The following is a 24,285-nucleotide window of genomic DNA, read 5'->3' on the forward strand; positions in this document are numbered from 1 at the left end:
TAATCACCCAAAATACTATAATGTGTATATTAAATTTTTTTTTTGTTAATCATCAAAATTTAATTAATATGAACAAATTAACTTAACACCTTCTATACTTTTTTGCAAGATAATCCAACCGATTGAAATTATTGATTTTGTTTGACTTAATTTGCAAAATAATTTGATTTAGTTAAGTTTTTCCAGTAACTTAATTCAATTTGACTTTTTTATTAAAAAAATTAAAATAATTGAATCAATCAAAATTTTAAAAAAGGCTGTGATTTTGACCCAATTAATTAAACATTACCACCGAATCAAAAATTAAAACCAAACCAAATGTATTAAATGAGTTCGCATATACACTAAGTTTTACAAACATCCCATGAATTCTGTTGGACTTGCAAATGCAATAAACACAACCAAATGACTCTTGAATTCTACTAGAACTGCAAATACACTCAAAAGAAAAAAACAAAACCTTATTTAGGTTCTAATAATTTTATTTTTGGCATCAAAACGTTCTATATATTAAATTATACAAATGTCTTTATTACAAGGTTTTACTTCTTTTTTTTTTTTTCTCTTTTTTGGCCAAAAGTAAAATTTACTGTTTTGTAAAAGATCTAGCAGCAACAGTAGGCTGGTGATGGGGAGAGTGGGGCTAATTGTCGATAGTTGCAGATGAAGATGGCAAGCAATGCAAATGCGTAAATGGCCCAAGAGACGGCCTTGAGCCACAACGGGAAAGCAATTGTGATGGCGAAGAAGAAAGCCGTGATCCCTAGAAACACACCAACATGCTTCAGGACTCGAGCTACATTAGCGTGCTTGTTAGCAATGTTCATGGCAATGAAGATGGCAGAAAATGCAAGCACCAACAACATACGCAGCAAGTAAAAGCTTATAGCATATGTCTTGCGAGCCTCGACGGCAATTTGAGCTGCGGCCTCCAAGCAAAACCCGACATTAAGCGTCGGCCAATCCAGTTGGCGATTGTTCCCCTCCTCCTGCAGCCGATCATCATCAGCAGTTTGCTTCCCTACTACTGGTGTAGTTGAAGAAGCGTTTTCATGATCACAAATTGGCTTTGATATTTCAGTGGTCAGTTGCTTGGCCTCAGCTGCCAAAGGGAGATGAGGATCAAGCGCGGGTGGTGGAGTGCTAGTTTGGCGTGGCGGGAGGGCCATAGTCGTGAAAGAGATGAAGAAGCCAAAAAATTACGGGATTAGGAAATTAAAGATAGTTGGGAGCAACTAGCTAGCTAGCTCACATTGGCTAATATGTTTGTGTATATATACACCGATCCGGTAATATCAGACCCTGTGCAGGCAGAGATATCTCTCTGCCAATCTACACTCTCTGCGAATCTGCCTAGGGTCTAATATATTATATTAAAATACTGATTAGGCGTGAAACAGTGTTTGAATTTTGTGACTTTTTGTTTTCAGGATTTGAGTTTTGAGAAAAGGTGTTTTGAGTCTTTGTGACTTTATTGCAGAGTTTTTGTAGATTTGAGTTTTGTGAAAAGGTGTTTGAGTCTTTGTACCTTTATTGCAGAGTTTTTGTAGATTTGAATTTTGTGAATAGGTGTTTGAGTCTTTGTGCCTTTATTGCAGAGTTTTTGTAGATTTGAGTTTTGTGAAAAGGGGTTTGAGTCTTTGTGCCTTTATTCCAGAGTTTTTGTAGATTTGAGTTTTGTGAAAAGGTATTTGAGTGCCTTTATTCCAGAGTTTTTGTAGATTTGAGTTTTGTGAAAAGGTGTTTGAGTCTTTGTACCTTTATTGCAGAGTTTTTGTAGATTTGAGTTTTGTGAAAAGGGGTTTGAGTCTTTGTGCCTTTATTCCAGAGTTTTTGTAGATTTGAGTTTTGTGAAAAGGTATTTGAGTGCCTTTATTCCAGAGTTTTTGTAGATTTGAGTTTTGTGAAAAGGTGCTTGAGTCTTTGTGCCTTTACTGCAGAGTTTTTATATTACTGCAAAGTTTTTGTAGATTTGAGTTTTGTGAAAAGGGGTTTGAGTCTTTGTGCCTTTATTCCAGAGTTTTTGTAGATTTGAGTTTTGTGAAAAGGTATTTGAGTGCCTTTATTCCAGAGTTTTTGTAGATTTGAGTTTTGTGAAAAGGTGTTTGAGTCTTTGTACCTTTATTGCAGAGTTTTTGTAGATTTGAGTTTTGTGAAAAGGGGTTTGAGTCTTTGTGCCTTTATTCCAGAGTTTTTGTAGATTTGAGTTTTGTGAAAAGGTGCTTGAGTCTTTGTGCCTTTACTGCAGAGTTTTTGTATTACTGCAAAGTTTTTGTAGATTTGAGTTTTGTGAAAAGGTGTTTTGAGTCTTTGTGCCTTTATTCTAGAGTTTTTGTAGATTTGAGTTTTGTGAAAAGGTATTTGAGTGCCTTTATTCCAGAGTTTTTGTAGATTTGAGTTTTGTGAAAATGTGCTTGAGTCTTTGTGCCTTTACTGCAGAGTTTTTGTATTACTGCAAAGTTTTTGTAGATTTGAGTTTTGTGAAAATGTGTTTTGAGTCTTTGTGCCTTTATTCCAGAGTTTTTGTAGATTTGAGTTTTGTGAAAAGGTGCTTGAGTCTTTGTGCCTTTACTGCAGAGTTTTTGTATTACTGCAAAGTTTTTGTAGATTTGAGTTTTGTGAAAAGGTGTTTTGAGCCTTTGTGCCTTTATTCCAGAGTTTTTGTAGATTTGAGTTTTGTGAAAAGGTATTTGAGTGCCTTTATTCCAGAGTTTTTGTAGATTTGAGTTTTGTGAAAAGGTGCTCGAGTCTTTGTGCCTTTACTGCAGAGTTTTTGTACTACTGCAAAGTTTTTGTAGATTGAGTTTTGTGAAAAGGTGTTTTGAGTCTTTGTGCCTTCACTGCAGAGTTTTTGTAACAAAAAGTCACAAAACTCAAAACATTATTTCACGCCTAATCAGCATTTTAATATAATATATATTAGACCCTCTGCAGATTCGCAGAGTACAGATCGCCAAATGCAGATTTGACTTCTCCAATGAAAAAATGCTATTTGTACATAACCATATTTATAGAATATTTAAACAGAGATGATATATTACGATATTTTAATATTAAAATATCATAATATTTTATAATATATTTTATTCATTCCCTTCTCCCTTTCTTTTCTATTACCTCGTCGTTGCAACCTCACCTACTGTCGTTTTTCGCCTTAGCCAGCTCTCGTCGTCGCCTTGCCACCTTGTCGCTGTTGTTGCAGCCTTGCCGTTAGGGCCGACAATGTGAGAAGGAGAGCGAGAAAGAGACAAAGGGAGAGAGATATGGTATTGGGCATTTAAGTCATTTATTATAAGGACAAAATGGATATGTGATTGCCCTATAAGTGCTTCTGTAATATTTTTTTTATATAAATAGTATGACTCTCTCCAATTAGACCTCTCTGCAGGTTGAGACATATATATAATTTATATTTTAATTTAAAAAATATTTTAATTTTATTTTAATATAATTTTATATTTTTCATTTTAATCAACTTTAGCTATATATATATATATATATCTAAAGAGGGATGAAAGAGAGAAACTTTTTCGAAGACTTCCCATTAGCTACGGCCTTTGGGAGATGAAATCTACAAAAGAGTGGAGAGAAGACTAGTAGTGAAATTATAAACACAGGTAAAGCAAAATCGATAAGAGAGAAATTCTTGCTACTGGATTACTGACAATGACATTCAAACATTTTCAAACTCTATGATCATTTGTTTAGGTGTAGGAGCCCATCTCTACCATGTAATTAAGGTTAGGAATTAAATTATAGCAAAGTTGCTTTTAAAAATTTACTAAGGTAACGTTTGTTAAAATAAAAAAGATAAGAAAATATCAATATAAGTTCAAAATAGTTTTCGGACCATGATATGGAATGGTCAAGATAAGGTTGAGAAATATTTTAAGATTTTTATCAAACTATTTGTTAAATTCCTTAAAATGTATTAGAGGAGATATATGTCATTTTTTTTTTCTTATATATGGAGACCAAGATATGCTTATTTTGAGGAGATGAGAGATATATATATCTTGAAAAATTAAGATAAGAGGTCACAAGATGAATTTTTTAAAAATGATCAAATAAAGGGCATTTATTAATCAAGATATGGGGTGGAATATATCTCGTACTTCTATTATTTTCAACATATTTATTAAACTTATCTAATTATTATTGAGAAAATCATTTTATGATCTCTTATCTTAATTTTTCAAAATATACATATCTCTTCTCCCTCTCAAGATAAACATATCTTGATCTCTACATATAAGAAAAAAATAACGCATTTGTCCTTTAATGCATTTCAAAGAATTTAATAGATATTTTGATAAAAATTTTAGAATGTTTCTCAACTTTATCTTGATTATTCTATATTTTAGTTCCAAAATCATTTTAGACTTATTTTGATATTTCCTTATCTTGTTCATTTTAACAAACGTTATCTAAAAAAAATAAAGAACCTAACAACTCTAATTTATACCTAAAAAGGGAGATCAAACTTATTTTACTTTAGTTTTGAAAACATTAGCTTTACTTGGTTCTCCCTTAAAAAAAAGGATAAAAGCATTTACTTGATCCTAGAGATGTCAAAAGGGCCGGCCCAACCCGGCCCAAGTCGGCCCATGAGCTTTTTAAAAGGGCCGGGCCCAGGCCCGGCTTGGCCCATGACCCCCTACAAGGGGGCCAGCCCGTGGGCTAGAGGGCCGAGCTGGGCCCTTAGCCCACAGGGCCTAGCGAGCCGAGTCTAGTGGGCCCGACCTCTTTTTCTTTTTTTAAAAAATAATACATATAATATATACAAATATAAAAATTAATTTTTTTCTTTTTAAAATATTTTTCATCTTAATTCTTAAGTTTTAAATATTATTTTATTATTTTATATTTTAAAATTCTATATATCTTATAAATTTTCTTGTGAATTGATATGAAAAAGAATGTACATATAAAAAGGAGAATGCTTATTTATAATTTAAATATATAAAAAATTTAACTTAAAAATTTTAAATAAATTGATGGTTATTATTTATATATATTACGAAATTAAATTTTTTACTATCCAATATCAATAATTATTAAAAAATAATAAAAAAAATAAGGGCCTAACTGACTAGCCCATAAGGGCCTAATGGGCCCGGCCCAAAAGGGCCCAACGGGCCACGGGCCTGGCCGAGTCGAGCCATGGGCCCAATTTCTTTGACCCGGCCCAGCTCCCCTATAAGGCTGGGCCAAAGCCCGGCCATTTTGACACGTCTACGTTTATCCTCTTAAAAGAGAGTGAAAAAGGCTGTTTTTATAACTTGAATTCATGAACTCAAAAGAGTGAAAAGGGCTGTTTTTATAACTTGAAAAGGGCTGTTTTTTTGTAACTTTAATTCATGAACTCAACTCAACAGGGGAGCAAACTTGCCTTTACCTTGTGGAATTCTCTGTCCATGACTGGGTGTCTTATGTGCCACACAAACCGCTCAATTAAACTGAAAATGTTGTTATAATTGTGATTGGAATTTAAATTTGTTATGATTGAAATTTTTAATTTAACTATGATTATAATTTCAAATTTAACTATAATTATGACGTTGTTAAATTTGATTTTGAGTGAGATTTATCTCATATAGAGGAATATCCTCATAAATTATTTTTTAATTATAATATAATTTTTTGTGTATATTTATAGATAATTTTAGATTTATAAATATGTATCTAATATTCTAAAATTAATTGTAGTTATATTACTTTTGTATTAGTAATTATTTATTTAGTAATATTTTATTTTTTTTATTCATGATTTCTTTTAATTTGAGTTTTTACATAAGATTATGTATTTGTATGTGTGATTGATAGTGTGGTCGTAGTTTGTATTCAATCCAATATTGTAACAAAGTGGTATTAGAATAGTTGTATCAAACCATCAACTGTTTCTAGATCTCAACCGTTGGATCTAAAATTTTTTACCACCATCTTCATCTTTCTCAGCCCAATTACTGGTGCCCAGCCTCTGCCGCCGCCATCGTCTGACTATCGCAGCCTTCTGACCGCCGCTAGCCGCCGTCCCCCACATCACCAGTGACCTCTGCCGTCGACTTTAGCTTTTGGAGCAGCCATTAGTCGATCGCGACCGCTTCTTTTTCTTTTGTTTCTATTCAGCCATCAACCCCACCACCACAAGCCACCGCTGACGGCCTTCGTCTCCACCGTCGCTCTTGCGGTTGTCGGCCTTTATCATTTTGTTCTGGTATTCCGTTGGTCGCCTCGCCATCAGCTACCTTGCCCTGTTGTCGTTTCGCGAGACTGACGGCCCTCACCTTGCTCCGACTTTGTCTCTGTCGCCCTTGCCAATCACCGGCAACCATCGTTCCCCTTCCCGCCGTCGACTTCACCGGCCACCTCGCCTTGCCATTGCTGAAAGTGTTGCCTTCGTCCACTGTTGCTTCTGCCATTAACACACAGTGGTATGTCAATCATTATTAGCTATTCCAAGCTCACCCAGATCTCAACTCAGACTCAGATCTAATTAAACCTATTGGCCCGCTCCAAACCCGCTTCAAAATGCCAGCCTAGTTTCAATGTCTTTTGTCCAAATCTAGCCCAGATACAACAACTAGACCCATTTGTCCACTCAGATTCAAGAGCCCAGATCCAGATCTATTTTGCCCAGATTTACTACTCAAACTTAGTATTCTGGTTTGTTATCTATTGAAACTTTATTTACAGTCGTTTGACATTATTTTAAGTTATTTAATTTTTGTATTGGCTACCTTGGAGTATTATATTTCATTATTGGATTGAAATATTTGATTATTATTATGACAGGTTAAGATGCGTGTAATTTTGATAAAGATGAATTTAGATAAAAGTGGAGTTATCAAAAGGAATTTATATTAATGAGTGTGGAGTCATTAAGATCAATAAAGATATGTTAAGTCTGATCTTGTTGGCTATGTTTTAAATGCAGTTGAAGATATCCACAACAGTAAACTTTATGTGAATTTGGGTGGTATTTTTTCGTAGTATAGTTTTGATTAATATTTATCAGAAGATTAATTTTCTGTGATTTTGTTGGAAGAAAGAATTTTAGATAATTCCATATTTAAATTTCGTGTCAAGATGGAATTTGTTATAATTGTGATCTGAAATTTAAATTTATCTGTGATTAAAACTCATAATTTAATAATGATTATGATTTCGAATTTAACTGTGATTATAATGTTAAATTCAATTTTAAGTGAGATTTATCTCATCGGGAGAATTTTCTCATGAATTATCTTTTGATCAAGATATGATTTTTTGTGAATATGTATAGATGATTTTAGATTTATAAATAGGTATTCAATGTTCTAGAATTAGTTGTAATTATATCACTTTTATATTAGTAATTATTTAATAAGTAATATTTTATTTTTTTTGTTTATAATTTTTTTAATTTAATTTTTTTTATGTAAAATTCTATATTTGTGTATGTGATTGATGATTTGAGTGTTATTTGTATTCGACCAACAGCCATGTCCGCAGTCGACCAAAGTTCATGGATCAAATTAAGAATGACACAAAGTGATCGATGTTGGATAATGACACCTTTAATTTATTTATTAAGGAGGTGTTTGTTAACTAAAATAAGAGGGAGAAAAGGTCAGATATGGGAAGCATTCCGGATGTTTGGTATTTCCAACGTGTTTGTTAAGCTTATCTGGCCATTTCTGAAAAAGGCATCACGTGACCTCTTATCTCCCCCTTTCAAGATAAATTTATCCAACCTCCCCCATCGGATAAATTTATCTGGCTCTTTCAAGATAAGCCTCAATTACTTATCTACCCCTTGTAAGATAGTTAATACCATTTAATGCATTTTAAAGATTTAAATTTATTAAAAAACTTATTTATTTATCTCTTATAATTAATATTATTTAATATATTTTTAAATTATTATATGTTTTGACAATTTTTAAAATTTAAATGACATTATTCATTTCATTAATTTTAAAATTTAAATTTCTCTCTCACTATATATATTTTATTAACTAATATAATTCATTTCATCAATTTTTAAATTATTTTATTTAATTTTATATTTTATTATCTATTATGAAAATATGTTTTGGCTATTTTTAATTATGTAGGTGGAATTATTGTAATCCTAACAATTATTATTTATACTTTTAAACTCTTTTTAAATTTATTTTTAAGCTTGAATTTAGAAAATAAAATATTATTTTTTATTTTAATCTTAATTTTTTTGACAATTCATATTAATCATAAAATACTATTTTAATCATAAATTTGGTAATAGGGATATTTTGGTAAAAAAACCCTTATCTTGGTGCTTATCATATATATTAACAAACACGTGAAAAGAAAAAATACAGTTACCAATGGATTCTAAAAAATTTAACAAACAGTCTGATAGAAATCTTGGAATGCTTTCCGGCCTTATCTTGATCATTCCACTGATAATTGTATTTTTTCTTTCCATGTGTTTGTTAATAGATATGATAAGCACCAAGATAAGAGTTTTTTTTACCAAAATATCCCTATTATCAAATTTATGATTAAAATAGTATTTTATGATTAATATGAATTGTCAAAAAAATTAAGATTAAAATTAAAAATAATATTTTATTTTTCAAATTTATGTCCAAAAATAAATTTAAAAAGAGTTGAAAAGAGTTAAATAAAATATATATAGAGAAAGAGAAATTTAAATTTTAAAAATCAATGAAATGAATAAGATTTTTTAATAAATTTAAATATTTAAAATACACTAAATGACATTAATTATCTTACAAGGGGTAGATAAGTAATTCAGCATTATCTTAAAAGAGCAAGATAAATTTATTTGAGGGAGGAGATCGAATAAATTTATCTTGAAAGGGGGAGATAAGAGGTCACGTGAGACCTGTTTTGGAAATGGTTAAATAAGGTTAACAAACACGTTAGAAATACCAAACATAAAATGCTTCCCATATCTAATATTTTCTTCTTCTTATCTTGATTAATAAACATCCCTAATTATAATATCCTGTTGACAGGATAGACAATGCGAGGATTATCTGTCCTGTCCCACGCACGCAGACACTATAACTAAGGATAGGGTGAGATTAGGCTTTGTTAGAATGTGCGTAGAAATTCAGGTCTTGTCTAAGTAATTTTCTAAATTTATAGATTTATATAAGGGAATAGATGAGTTTATTGCATAACCCAACATTGGTTTGACTCCATGTTTAATATCAATGGGTGTCTTCTGTAATGTTTTTGGTCACCCATTGTCCCGATGCCCAAAACAGTCCCGACCGGACATTGCTCGTATCCAGATTGTTAAGCCTAATAATGTTTCTGGGTGTCTTCTGAAGGTTCCACCATTTCAGGAACGGGCTATGTTCCTGTGGAGATTATTGGTGATGAAGAAGCAGGATTAGACAACTGCTTCTGATATTCCCTGTGAAGGCAGCAACCGCACCACATCTCGGACAGCACTGCCAACAACTAACAAATTATATGGCCTGCCTCTGCTTTATAACCACTCCCCGAAGTTTCCTGGCTTGTATATATATTAGTCTCTGATTTTGAATGAAATTAAATAGGATCTTGTAAGTACTTATCTTATCTTCCCTTACTAATAGATGTTTGAATGTTAAAAGTCATGTTTGAACTTTCAATTTTATTTGGCATTTGGGAGGGGATTTGTCCTTTCTGTTTTGATTTTCTTTTGCATTTTATTCACTCATCTTACGTCTATTTGATTTGGTCTGTCTTTGTACGTTTTATTTTTTAATATGGAATCTTATTATACATAATTTATGTCTAATTTTATATTTCTTATATAATTTTTCTTAAAGTACTTATTTTTTTTAAACTTGTATTGTCCACATGGTAATGCTTAATTGCTTAGCATCTTCAACCATAAAACCAAAAATGGTTTTGTAATTCAGCCTGTTATAAGTGGGCCGAGTATGGACCAAATTTGACACGGCCCAAATTTATAAAATCCGAATCCATTTATATTACAAATAAGATTAGGGATGACAATTGTAATCGAAATCGTGGGGAATCAAACCAAAATCAAACTGGTGAATGCGGTTAAAAATTGTTTGACTGGATAATGGTTTGGCTTGGGAAAAAATTGAACACTGTTTCAATGAGTATGGTTTAGTTATGATTTTCACTAAAATCAAACCAAAACTCGATCCGAAACCAAACTGAATATACATATATATATTATATACAACCTAGCCCACTTGCTTTGTCTGCAAACCCTTATCCCTTCTCTTCTCCCTTTCTCTTCTCCAATTCTCTTTCCTTTCTCAACCTCGCCCTCGCTGTCTCTTACTCTTTGCCTTATTTCTCTTGCTCGTCCACGCACGCTCGCTCTCGCTTTCTGCCTCTCTCTTGCTCTCGCTCGCCCTCACTGGCTTTCTTTTACTCTTGCTAAGGCTTGGCTTCTTTTGCTCTCGCTAGGGCTCGTCTCCTCTTACTCTCGCTCGCGCTTGTTCTCTTTCACCCTCATTGCCTCTTGCTCTCTGTCTCATCTCTCTTGCTTGCCCTTTACTATCTGCCTCTCTCTTGCTCTTGCTTGCCTTTACTAATTCTCTCTTGCTCTCACTCGCCCTCACTCTCTGCCTCTCTTGCCCTCGTCCACCAAAGCATCTTTATTTTTCATAAGACTCAGATTGCATTGCATGGGTGGGTTTTTTCTAGAAGCAAATGCTTCGAAGTTTCGCTGCCCAAAAACCAGATGGATTATTAACTCCATAGTTGTCTACGGCAAAAGATGTGGGTCAGAAACCAAAATTTCTTTTTCCCCAATAACTAGAGCCGTACATCTATAGATGGTTGATCACCAACGCTCGGCATATTAAATCACTATATGAACCAAGAAGAGGCGATTGATCGGTAAATTCTGCAACTCACTTGTTCTTCTTGTTATTTCTGTTCCACGTTACTCTTAAGTTTGTACCATGATTAGACCATCAAATTGTTTCTGGGATGCAATCATGATGTATGTTGTTTTGCCTCAATGAATTGAAAATTATACAACGGACTTAAACATAGTATCAGTTAATATAAATTTCAATCCATTTGAACCCAAATTAAGAATAGCTTAGTTTCTGGCAATGTCATTAGATTAGAACCCTTGACGAAATCTTTCAAGAGAAGTTTCTAATCTCATGTAGGCGATGTTGCCAATGGCTTGAGTGGTGGGTTTGCAATAAATTTGTTCTTTTCCATCAATTTGGTTATACTAAGTTGATACTTGGCCTTGGTCATTTATTTGCTAACTTTGTATGCTTGTCAAACATTAGACACATATTTATTTTAAGTACATTTTGTGGCGGCTAATATTTGGGGAGATTAATTTTAATCTAGCGTGTGAAGTTATTAGAATTTGTCTTTGTTTATAGTGGAGTTATCAAATTTTTTTATGAATGTTATTTGCAAGAGTTTGTCTTTATTTGTTGGTATGGATCAAATTAAAAAATCATGATTAAAATTGAAATCGGATAGTTTGGTTATAGTTTTTAATTTTTAAAACTAATAAATTAGTAGTTTGATTTTGATTTTAATATTTTAAGTTTAATTTCATTATAATTTTAGCAAAAATTAAAACTAAATCAAACCATTGCTAACCCTAAATAAGACTAGCTGCATGGGCTCCAGACCCGTCAAACCCGTTTATTACAATGTGATGGGCCCGGACAAACCAGTTAGACATAAAAGAATGCACAGGCCTCTTCCCGAAGCCGAAAGGCCTTCTCCCATTTCCCGGCATTTCAGGGGTTACGGATTGCAAGTTTTGAATGCATTTTCTCTCTGGACGCGAATCTTCGAAACCGTAGCTTGCCAATGCGATTTCTCCCTGGACGCGGATGACAAGGTGAGTTCTCTCTCTCTCTCTCTCTCTCTCCTGCAACAGCAAACTAGGGTTTCTGCTTTCATTACGAATCTCTTCAGTAGGTTCGTGTTCTCAGCTTCGCTCTTTGATTGTCCAGCCGTTGATATTGTTTTAGTTGGAAGCTGTGAAGAATCGACAAGAAGCTAGTGAGTGCGGTTCATTTGATCTGGGATCGATAATATCGAGGTATGCGTTTGGCCCTGTAATCGCTTTTTGTGGGATTGAAGGTGTGTTCCTTGTTGGTTTTTGGTGGGTTGGGGCAATATCCAGCTGAGTTTCCGCCCATTAGTTTCTTTTCCTTGTTCGTTGTTGTGGTAATCTAAATTGTACGCTCTATTCTTTGATTATTTAATATGCTCCCTTTTGGGTTTGATGGAGGGACCTGCCACTCATTTGTGGTAACCTGTTGTCTTTCTTCATAGTTAAGATAAACAGATCTCTGTTTCCTGAATTCTTTTTCAGATCTTTCTTTTTAGCTTGAATCACAAAAAATAATTTTAAGCTGACGAATTAAAATCCTAGTGATCAAAAGCGAAAACTACCAAAAAGAATTATATCAAAAAGTGTAACTTTGAAGTTTAAATAGGGTACTGCTAAAATGTTAACCATGTTTCTTCTGCGAAATCCATGGCCAACCAAAGGCTCCTGTGTATCTGTAATACACATCACTTAATGTAACGATCTTCACACCTGGATGCAAATGAATTAGTCTTACTAATCCTTGTTACTTAAATTTGAGCATAAATGCATGCTCTACTTGATTTGGGCTGCTTTTGATACTTCCAAGTTAAAACAATGCATGCACGTCTGTGCACTGTTGTTAAAATCCCGCTTCAACGTGTTCAATTTTATGCATCGGAGACCTCCAAATGATTCAAATCGCATGTAAAATCGGAATTGAGGTAAAATTGTACAAAATTGGAATTTAAATTGTTAAAATCACTGAAATCAGGGAGTTTAAAATTTTCACTCACTCAATTCCGTCTCTAAGCTTCCAGTAGTAAGTGACCAATTTGATTAAGCTTGCTTGTTTCTGGTATAAGTTCTTACGCACGCTCAAATCAATTGAGGGCTTCCACAAAGCAGAAACCCTTATCTCTCTCTCTCTCTAGTCTCTACCGTCCGCCGCTGTTCTCCCTCTCCGCGTGGTGGTGCCGCTGTCTGCTTACTTGCTTCTCAGTTGCTTGGTGCTCAGTCGCACATCTTCTCAGGCTCTTGGCATTCTCAGCGATAGTGTAATCTCTTTCTTTCTCTTTGCTTGTGCACTTCACTTTCAACTACTATTTACTAAGGAAACCATGCTAGCCTAGAAATTCACCAGTTGATTTGGGCAACCAGTATAGTTCTTTGGATGGATACATTTTCCATCCATTCCATTCCATTACTAATGTCTCTCCCAAATGAGGAGAACGCTCTTCCATCTGTTTCGATTCCATTCCCCCTCCCTAATGCACTGTAACTCAAGTATTTTGTTTTCTCTAGCTGTTACATTCCAGGGGATAATATTATGCGTTTCAATTTTCTTGTTTTTACTGAGATTACTTCTATACTGTCTATGGCTGGCATTTTGTTTGTTTGTGGGTTACAACTGCTTTTGAATCCTTTTGATGAAATGGAAGGACTTTATGTGAACTCATCCTATTGTTCTCTGAATTATCCTGGATTGTGTTGGTTAGTGAAATTTAGAAAGTTGTGGTTTACTCATCTGCCTGTTTCAACATCTAATTTTTGTTGACAATGTCTAAAGGGATTTTAGCAGGGGGTTAGGTGGCTATTTCATCAATAATCTAACCTCTATTTTATATAACTTGCGGCCACTGGAATTTACATATCCGGTTATTATAAACATATATTTATAAAATTTACATAATCTAACCTCTATTTTAAATATATTAATTCATTTTTTTAAAAAATTATGTTATTATAAACATATATTTATAAAAATTAAAGGGTATTTGTAATTGCTTATAAAATTTTACGATTTTACGATTCGATTTTATGGACTCTCTTTCGATCTCACTTAAACTCTCAATAACAACCTTGCATCTGTGCCACATTACATGCATACAAAACCTTAAAAGTTGAGCCAGAACCGTAACTACATGCTTGAATGCTACTAAGAAATTTTTCCAAAATAACTTCATTTCTTGCTGGAAGTTTATTTACTTTATTTAGCTTGCATGCACAAGCCTTATGAATTTCATTTCTTACCCAGCAACCATCATAGCTATATAACTTGCTTTCCAACCTTAATATTTTTATAGTTTAACAGAATTTCATAGCCCAACACAGGTTTTATTTGTACTCCTGAATTGGTGGACTTTGTTTTTTTATTTGTCTAGGGATATGAATACCGACGAGCTCATTGAAAAGTTTAGCAAATATGAGGCTGACTACACCCAGCGATTAATGGCGAAGTATTTCTCAGACAAGGATATTTTTGGCGGTAAACATTTATTTGGAATTTCAATGATCAACATAAAGTCTAGACTCATGTTTTTATTTAAATGTGATATATCATGTGTCAGCAGAGTGCAAAACATGCAAAGTTATCCAAAGAGAAACACTTAAACAAATATGATGTATTTGTCATTGAGGTTAGACGAATGCAAGAACTTGTATTTTTACAATTGCCAAAATCTGAAAGGCTCTTTTGACCCAATCCTAATTGAGTCAAGAAGAACTAGTGTCAAATTTGTAAAAGTAGCTGGATAATTAAATACAAATAAATCAACTCAATCAATGACAATTTCCAATGGTAAGCCCAAGAAGGGGCATGACTACAAATAAATATATATCTAATTGGAATTGAAATATCAACTATAGCATTATTTATATTAAAAATACTTCTACAGCTGTTACGTGTTTGTTGTTTGACAATAAGTGTGAAAGGGATACCTGCCTGTGAGTGCTCTTTTGTAATTTATCCACTGAGATATCAGAAAAAAGATCTAGAAACAAGTGATTTTAGATAAGTGTATATACTAGCTACTCACCTAAAGGGCACAAACCTTGTTAAAGAAAAAATGAAGAAGAAAGAAAAACTCTTAAGCACTAAGAAAGAGCATCTACTAAGCTACAAGGCATCAGGCAATGGGAAAGAACCCTGCCTTATCGACAAAATGAGGAAAATGAGAGTGATTCACTTTGGATGATAAAACTGATATTCAACATGTTCAAATGCTTTAAATTCCTACTCCAAATATATTCTATAATTCATATAGGAAAGTTTTGTGCATGGGGCACATGGAGCTCAAAGCTAACATAAAACCCACCATGGATTCTTGCATCACCCACTGGTCAAGTGGCTACATTAATAGGAATTGTTGTAAGGACTGATCATCTAGCAAGTGGATAAAGTGCATTTCAGCCTCTTCAACAGAAGGTTCTATTGAAGTGATTTAGCCTTCCTTCCCATCTTCTTTGAAGTTTACTCTGACTTGGATTCTAATTTTACCGTTCTCCCTCTCCCAAATTCATCAACTTTGGCATTGCTTGCCACATTGGTGAACTGACTGATCAGCTTAGCAACCATACCCCAGTTTCTTGGAGGACTCTGACTCCACCAACCTGTCTTCTTTACTCGCTAGGCTGCCTCAGCAGAGGATTTAACAGCTAATTTGTTGTCATCAGCTTGAGCTATACCATCTTAAGATACACTAGTCTATATGCCCTCTTCACTCACTTGTTTTGCACAAGAATTGCTCTCACTTCTTAAGGGCCAGTTTCATCACAAATAGAGCTAAGTACATCATCAACATCATCATCCAACAAAAGGCCCAAAGATTTCTTTGCTTCTAACAGGTTGGGTGTGAGCTTTATCTCACAGTTCTCAAATGTAGTCTTTCCTTTTTCTGCAAGTTTCTTTTTGTCCTACACCAACTTTTAGATATGCAGATGGTGCAAATTGATAGATCAGCACTTCCTAGTAAAGAAGGCTGTTTGATTGGTGGTGGTGGGTTGCAATTTCTACAGTGCTTGGTAGTTGTGTGGTGAGCTAATTGGTGGCAAGATTCAAGAGTGGTTAATGGAGGTTGGCAACCACCTTGTTAGTGGCTATGAGGCTAGATGGTGGCTCAAATGGACACTATGGGGCATGCCTCTTCTAGTATTTTATCTTCTGTGTTGTGCTCCTAATGTACTTTATCTTCTCTGCATTGTGCTCTGTTGCACTTTTAATGTTCTTTTGTGTCTCTCTTTGATGCTATTATCAATGGTGGCCATATTTGGACCCATCTTCCTCTCTTGACCTTTCATGTCATCTTCATCCTCCATGATGACTGAGGGGTGTCAGATTCCTTATCTAACAAGTGAAATTGAGAATGGCGAGAGGAAGAGAGAGAGGAGGATTGAAAGAATTTAGAGGGAAAAGAAGAGTGAATTTTAGGAAGGAGAAGAATTAGAAAGGAAACTGATTTCCTAATTTCATTCAACATAAGAGAAGAGGCGTAGATCAGTCCTTTTTATACTGATCTATGGCTCAATTGGCGCCTAAAGTGGTTATGCCTTCCTCACTTGTCTTACAACTTGCCCGGGAACATGCTGGAACATTTCTCCAGCTATGTTTTAACCGAAGCTTTTATTTACATAGGCTTCAGCCCAATAGATCGATGCCTACTGCCTGGTACATTGGCCCAATTATCTAACAATCCTCGCCTCTTAAAGCATTTCTTGTCCTCAAGAAATATGTAGTAGGCTGGCAGAGTTTGGAAATTGACGTAGTAGGTCTGGGAGATACTCCTAAGTGTTGTTGTCCTCATGGAGGGATGACCACTTGACTAGGACTTGAATAAGGGGGGCTCCATGTTTGTGGACCACTCTTTTGTCTAAAAACACTGAATCCTGCCTGTCAGTTGTGTTCATGGGAGGCAGCGAAGTGCTGTGTGGTTGTGTAACGATGGCTTTCTTGAGGAGGGAGATGTGGAACATCGGGTGGAAGTGGGTTCTCTCTGGTAGCAGTAACTTGTAGGCTACTGTTCCAATCTTTTTTACAATTGGGAATGGCCCATAGTATCTTGGGCTAAGCTTGGAAATTGGCTGCTGTGACAACGCCCTAAAATGTTGTGGGCCGAGCTTTAGGTAAACTTCTTCTCCCACTAAAAATTCCCATTCACTACGATTTCGATCAGCTATCTGCTTCATTCTATTTTGGGCTTTAGCCAATTCTGTTTTTACCAGCTTCATAATCTCTTGTCTTTGTTGCAAGTAATTACCAACAGCTGCCATTGTAGTGTGGTTGGCTAAGGCTAGTAGGAGCCTTGGTTTGTAGCCATAGAGAGCCTCAAATGGGGTCATTCGGATGGAGTTGTGGAAAGTTGAGTTATACCACCATTGGGCAACAACCAACCATTTATGCCAACCTTTAGGTTGTAGGAAACTGAAACATCTCAAATATAGCTTCAGCGATTGGTTCACTCTTTTGGTCTAGCCGTCCGTCTCTGGATGATAGGCTGTTGACATCAAGAGTTTAGTGTCCAGCAGCTTCATTAGTTCTTTCCAGAATAAACTAGTGAATATTCGATCTCTGTCTGACACGATGGACTGCGGTATACCATGTAAGTTCACCACATTGTCCATGAATGTCTTGGCAACTTCTTGAGCTATGTATGGATGGGATAACCCAATAAAGTGGCTGAATTTAGAGAACCTATCTACCACCACCATGATGCAGTCTTTCCCTTCTGATCGAGGAAGCCCTTCTATAAAGTCCATAGTAATATTAGTCCACGCCTAGTCCGATAATAGTAGGGGTTGTAGAAGGCCCGGATGAGATACTGTCTCATGCTTATATCCTTTGCACACATCACATAGTCCCAAACATATTTTTTTAGTCGAGGCCAAAAGAATACCTACTGGACTCTTCGGTATGTATTCTGAATGCCCGAATGGCCTCCAATGGGGGGCTCATGGAGTGCTTGTAGGATTTTTCCCTTTAGTGCTTCATTGTTCCCGATAACCAATCTACCTTTGTAACGGAGTATCCCATTGTTTAGTGAGTACCCGAGTCTGCTGTGCGCGACCACACTTAGTTGCTCCAATAAGCCTTTTGCCCAGTCATCTTGATGGTAACTGGCAGTCACTTCCTGTAACCAATCTAGGATGACTGCTGAGATGGCTTCACATGTTCCCTTTTCTTGGCAGCAAGACAAGGCGTCTGCTGCAACATCCTCCATCCCTTTTCTAAATTGGATTACATAATCCAATCCCATAAGTTTAGCCATACCTTTCTTTTGTAATTGAGTGTGCAGCCGCTGTTGTAGCAGGAATTTGAGGCTTTCATAGTCCGTTTTTATAACAAATTTTCCCCCTTCCAAGTAGTGTCGCCACTTCTCCACTGCCATGAAGACTGCCATTAACTCTTTCTCGTATATGCTAAGGCCTTGGTGGCGGGGAGCTAGGGATTGGCTTAGGAAAGCCAATGGCCTGCCCTCCTGGGACAGGATGGCTCCTATTCCATGGTTGCTAGCATCAATCTCCAACACAAACGGTTTGCTGAAGTCTGGTAGGCCCAGCATTGGAACTTCACTCAATGCTTTTTTTAGTTGCTCAAAAGCTGCCTTTACCTGCGGGCTCCATCTTAAGCTATCTTTCTTTAGCATCTCCGTTAAAGGCTTACTTATTGTTCCATAGTTTCTTACAAATTTTCTGTAGTACCCCGTGAGCTCTAGGAACCCTCTCAAAGCTCTAATGTTTGTAGGTTTCGGCCAGGCCACAACAGCTTCAATTTTCTTGGGATCTATTTCCACTCCTGCCCCTGAAATGATATGCCCCAGGTATTCCACTTGTTGTTGTGCAAAGGCACACTTTGACCTTTTGATGTACAATTGATTGAATCTCAAGATTTTGAATGTAGCCCTAAGATGGTCTAGATGTTGGTCAAAAGAGGGACTGTAAACTAATATATTTTCAAAGAAAACCAACACAAATTTTCTAAGATGGGGTTCAAAAATTTGATTCATGAGGGCTTGGAATGTGGCTGATGCGTTGGTTAGGCCGAAAGGCATGACGGTGAATTCAAAGTGGCCATGGTGTGTTTTGAAGGCTGTTTTGGGGATGTCATTAGGATCCATTCTAATTTGATGGTATCCCGACCTTAGGTCCAACTTGGAGAAAATAGAGGCGTACTTTAGTTCATCCAAAAGTTCTTCAATAATAGAGATGGAAAATTTGTCTTTGATAGTAATGGCATTGAGTTGTCTGTAGTTAATACAGAACCGCTATGTTCCAGCCTTTTTTTTGACTAATAGGATGAGAGAAGCAAATGGGTTATGGCTGGGTCAGATCACAGATTGAGTTAGCATATCTTTGACAAGTTTCTTAATTTTAGATTTGAGTTTTGGGGGGTACCGGTAGGATCTAATGTTCACTGGTTCAGCATTGGGTAAAAGCGGTATGGTGTGATCCAAGGATCTTTGAGGGAGAAGGGTCTTAGGGTTCTACAAACAAATCTTGATATTCAATTAAAAGTGCATCAAGAAGAGCCAAATCGTGTACCTGCCAAGTGGATGTGATTGATGAATTTGCTTCACTCTCTAGTCCTTGCTGTTCAGCGGCCTTAATTAAAAATAGTTGGGCTACTTGTGATATCTTCTTTTTGAACAAGCTCTACAGTTTTTTCCCTTTAATCATCTTGCAACCTCCATATTTCCTTGTAATACCGCCCTTCTTCGCTCTTTCTCTAAGGTAATCTCCATTTTGTTAAAATCAAAGCTGATTGGACTCACCTCCTTCATCCAATCAACCCCAAGAACAATATGGCACCTTCCTAACTTGAGCAACCTTAAGTCAACCTGGTAGTCCTCCCCTTGCATTTCCTAGCAAATTCCCACACAAGTGGATTTGCTGATAACTCAGTTTCTGTTAGCCACAGTTATCGAAAGTGGTTGAGTGCTAGCTAATGGCCACTTCATCTTTCTAGTTGTTCCCTCATCTATGAAGCTGTGGATGCTCCCACTATCTATTAAAACCATGAGAGTACTCTCCTGAACCTCCCCCTCCATCGTTATAATCTTGCTGCTGGCCATTCCTTTTATAGCATGTAAAGAGATGGCCCCTCCTCCTTCATCTTCGTCTTCTTCTTTGCCAGCGATCTCTTCCTCATATGTTCCTTCTGCCCCTTCTAATAAGAGCAGTTGCTTCTTGCATTGGTGTTAAGGGGAGTACCTATCCCCACACTTACAACACAGTCCCGCAATCCTTCTTTGCTCAAAGATCTTATCTCTTGAGGGTAAATTTAAATCATGGGAGGTGTTGGTCAGATACCTTACCCCTGTTCCTCTAAAATTTTCCTTGTTCTGTATTCGGCCCCTTGACGGTATCATTCCTGAATTTATTCCCCTACTTTGCACCCTTTGTTTCTTCATTTAAGGCCTCCACAGTAAGTTCTTGTAATAGTGCATCTTTTGCTGCTTCTTGCACCGATCTCAATCTCATCATCTTCACCATGTATCTGAGATCATCACTCAATCCACTGATGAAATTCGATACAAAGTGATCCTCGGTTAAGTAAGGATTTCTGTGGAGCATGAGTGACTTCAGCTCTTCGAACTTGGCTGATAATCCTGGACCGTCCCCAGTTGTTTTAATTTGTTGAATTCTTCTACAATGTCTACCATCCTCCGTTCACCAAACCGTTCACACAGTACAAATTCTCCCCAATTGTAGTTCTCTCTTACTACGACCAGGTTAACTCTTTGATCCTTGGCCACCTGGTGTATATTGAATAATTTTTCACATCGTCGAGTCCACCACCTTGATTTGGCCTCATCAAACACCAGTAACTCTAATTTAGGGACTGGAAAATTAGAGTGACCGGAGTTTACCACCACTCCCTGCCTTCGGTCCATGACTCTTTCTCCCATTTCCCTCGATTCACCTCTTAATTCTGATGATCCCACCACCCTATGGCTAGTGCCAATACCTGGGAGTATGGGATCCAATTGCTCACGAGGGGAAAAATCTGGGGATATTCTTACCTGCGCCTAATTTGAGAACATTAGCATGAATTGCTGCATCTGATCTCTCACCTTATTGCTATGCTCCCGCATTTCTTCTCGAATTTGGATGCGCATATCTCCCCTTAAGTGATCCGCCACTACTTCCATCTTCTTGTCCATGGCTCCGATCGCATCTTCCATATTTCCAACCCGCTGTTGCACCTCGGTCACCGTCGCAGTGACTTGCTGGATCTGCATCTCCATTTGTTTCATGCGAGTTTCGTCAACCATTGCGTTCTCAAGCTCAGAAGCGCCGGTCAGGAAAACTGCTCTGATACCAATTTGTCAGATTCCTGATCTGACGAGTGAAATTGAGAATGGCGAGAGGAAGAGAGAAAGGAGGATTGAGAGAATTTAGAGGGAAAAGAAAAGTGAATTTTAGGAGGGAAAAGGATTAGGAAGGAAATTGATTTCCTGATTTCATTCAACATAAGGGAAGAGGTGTAGATCAGTCCTTTTTATACTGCTCTATGGCTCAATTGGCGCCAAAAGCAGTTATGCCTTTCCCACTTGTCTTACAACTTGCCCGGGAACATGCTGGAACATTTCTCCAGCTATGTTTTAACCGAAGCTTTTATTTACATAGGCTTCAGCCCAATAGATCAATGCCTACTGCCTAGTACATTGGCCCAATTATCTAACAAGGGGCTGTTTAGTTGTGGAAAGCAACCCCAGTTTCCCAGAAAATTACTCTTAGAGAAAACAGAAAATGAGAAAACTTGCTCAAAAACAAACATTTGTTCCAAACAAAAAATGGAGATTTGTATAAAGTGGTTTTCCAAAAATTGAACTAAACTTGGAAAACACCTAAAATGATTTTTTTCAGTTTACCTTGTTAATTTTGAGATTTGGAAACATGGTTTTTCAAGAATTTTCCCCAAAGCATCTCCATCCCCTTCTCTAACTCAACTTACACAAAAACATCTCTCTTTTTTGAACATATGTTCCAATTTTCAAAATTGGAAATTAGTTCTCTGTATTTTGCACATTTGACACGCTTTTCAAAATTTCTGTGGGAAAATGAAAAATAGAAATTTCATAGAAAATTGAGATAGAAAACTGGATATCCTTTTCTGCAACTAAACAGACCCTAAAGATTTCCAATCTATATTGAGAAATTTCCCACCATCCATAATAAAATTGGGGTGGCTTTTGTTGAAGATACATGAGATTTTAAACATGTGAGAAAAAAATCAATTGATGCACTTAGAAGATGAGCAGATGAAATCGAATAAATTTATAGCAAACAGGATAGAGGAATTCTAAAGAGAACTTGGTAAAAAAATTCTTATACATGATATGGATAAAGGCCTTACAAAAGATATGGTCATTCATAGAGATTGTTGAGGAGCTAGATTTCATGTAGCCAACCTCTCATAGTGGTATTAAAAGCTTGTGATGTTACTGTCGCTGTATAGTATACTTATGTTTACCTTATACATCCCAAAAGGTGGCCTCATTTTTAACTTTATTGATATAAAAAGCAATATCATGGGTTTCTTGTCCATCTAGTAAGTTGCTGTTTGATTTTGTTGTGGATCAACATACAAGAATCTATTTTCTGTTGTAGAGAATAAGCAAGAAATTGGATCTTGCAAAATTCCTCTCTAATTCTCAGGACAACAGAAATTTCACAAGGCCAAATAATGCCTTAAACTATGGCCTTGTTTTGACTAGTGATTTCAAACCTAGGTTATAGGTTATTTGACCACTAGTAGCTATAGCATGTTGTTGGCTTCTTATTAAACATTTATCAGTTAACCATATTACTTGATTATGGGATTGATAGTAATTCCAATACCATGGATATAACTGGCTTGTTTACTGTTGTGCTAGTGCCCGTGGAAAAACGTGAAGTTTTAGAAAACCTCGTCCTTAGAAATTGAGTTTACCCCTACTTTATGTCCTTTGTCTAGGCAACGTCACAATCTACAGTTATAGTACCATGGCAGCTAATGTGAAACAGATTTCACACTGAACATAATGACTGGATTATCTGAATGTTTTAGAATTAAGGGGGTGTTTGATTGCATTTAGTTGGAAAAAAAATATTTTCTAACTTCCATGAAAAACAAAAACCACCACCCCCTTAAAATTAGTTTTTCATGAAAAATAGCCCAAAACATACTTTAAAGGATTGTACTATGGAATTCAATTTTATAAAAAATGTAGTGCATGAAACAGCAAAGATAAAATTCAATTTCTCGGATGTGACATTTTTCATGGAATTTACATGTTATCAAACACACCTTAAGTTGCATTTCATATTTTGGTGGAGCACTTGCCTCTAGCATTAGAAAATCCCGAAGATCAATTTCACGTGTTTTAGGGTAATATTTGCATGTGGACTTGATTGTTCCTAATTCTAATGGACACAAATTATTAATTTCCCGTTCTTATCTGTCACTTGCAGGTAATGTTTTTGAACAAAGTACGAAAGTAGATGGTGAGACTATAAAGGCGAGCAGGTATTATGAAATGGAGTAGTGTATTCTTTCGAACAATGTTCAGAAAATATATGTTCTCAAGCTAATCGTCGTTTTAGAAGGCTTGTGTAGGTGGCATTGTGCTCAATCTTATGCAGACCCAGTACAGTATTTCAAAGAGAAAAGCGTGCCCCCCTTGATTTCTTCTGCAGACGCCCAGGCAAACGTTTCTAATGGGAAGTCCTCGGTGGATAAGGAAGGATGATGCTCATAAAATGTGTAATTTATCAATGCTATTTGATCATATGTTGTGTTTAATGTTAGCAAATATTGACTGATTTAAGACATTGATGGCAGGTTTATGATCGCTTTGGGACTAACAACTAAATGTTATTGCACCACATTGGTGTTGTAGATCTTTAGGGCCATAATTCAAAACTTATCCAGATCATTGAGTTCCATATAAAATTTACTACCAAAACAATTAAGAGATGATTTAAGTATATTTGTAGGTGAACTGAAAGCTAAAAACGGTAGATTGAAAAGGCCCTTTGGAGTGAATTTTAGGCGCCATGTTGGCCCAACGGTAGGCCCAATTTTGCTTCCCTATCAGGCCTAGTACCAACGTATGTTCCGAGCGCTCGGCCTTTGACTCGATCGTTAGCCTATTTGACACTTTCGAAGCAGTACAATAAACTCCAATTGATGCCCTGTGGTCCAGCACGATCTCATCTTACATTTTCCTTGCTACCTAGGCCCAGTACTATTATATAAGCCCAGCTGCTGGCAAATTGGGCCCAACACGAGGCCCAGATGGCTTTTGCCCTGAGGCCCAAGTAGGTCCAGTAGCCGCCCAGTAATTCGAACAGCAGGCCCATTTTACATTTTCCTTCCCACCCGATCAGGCCCAGATCTAATATGTAGGCCCGGGAGCCCCCCTTTGGTTACGTTTTATCATTCATTGCCCCTACATCAGGCCCGGCACTAATCGGAC

The 24,285-nt window shown here is 36.2% G+C and overlaps 1 protein-coding gene across 3 annotated transcripts; it reads left to right on the forward strand.

Moving 5' to 3' along the window:
* The first annotated feature begins 11,676 nt into the window (after positions 1–11,676).
* LOC127792868 (uncharacterized) lies at positions 11,677–23,737 on the forward strand. Of its 3 annotated transcripts, none has more exons than XM_052323488.1 (5): positions 11,677–11,851; positions 11,985–12,055; positions 14,212–14,315; positions 23,279–23,333; positions 23,411–23,737. In XM_052323488.1, exons 1-5 carry the CDS (start codon positions 11,696–11,698, stop codon positions 23,421–23,423), a joined length of 399 nt encoding a protein of 132 aa, XP_052179448.1. In that variant the 5' UTR covers positions 11,677–11,695; the 3' UTR covers positions 23,424–23,737. The 3 variants fall into 3 exon arrangements, with proteins under 3 accessions (XP_052179448.1, XP_052179449.1, XP_052179447.1); XM_052323489.1 differs by having other exon boundaries at positions 23,414–23,737; XM_052323487.1 differs by having other exon boundaries at positions 23,424–23,737.
* Positions 23,738–24,285: the final 548 nt, after the last annotated feature.

Source organism: Diospyros lotus, unplaced genomic scaffold, assembly GCF_014633365.1.
Source record: "Diospyros lotus cultivar Yz01 unplaced genomic scaffold, ASM1463336v1 superscaf1, whole genome shotgun sequence".
NCBI classification, from domain to species: domain Eukaryota; kingdom Viridiplantae; phylum Streptophyta; class Magnoliopsida; order Ericales; family Ebenaceae; genus Diospyros; species Diospyros lotus.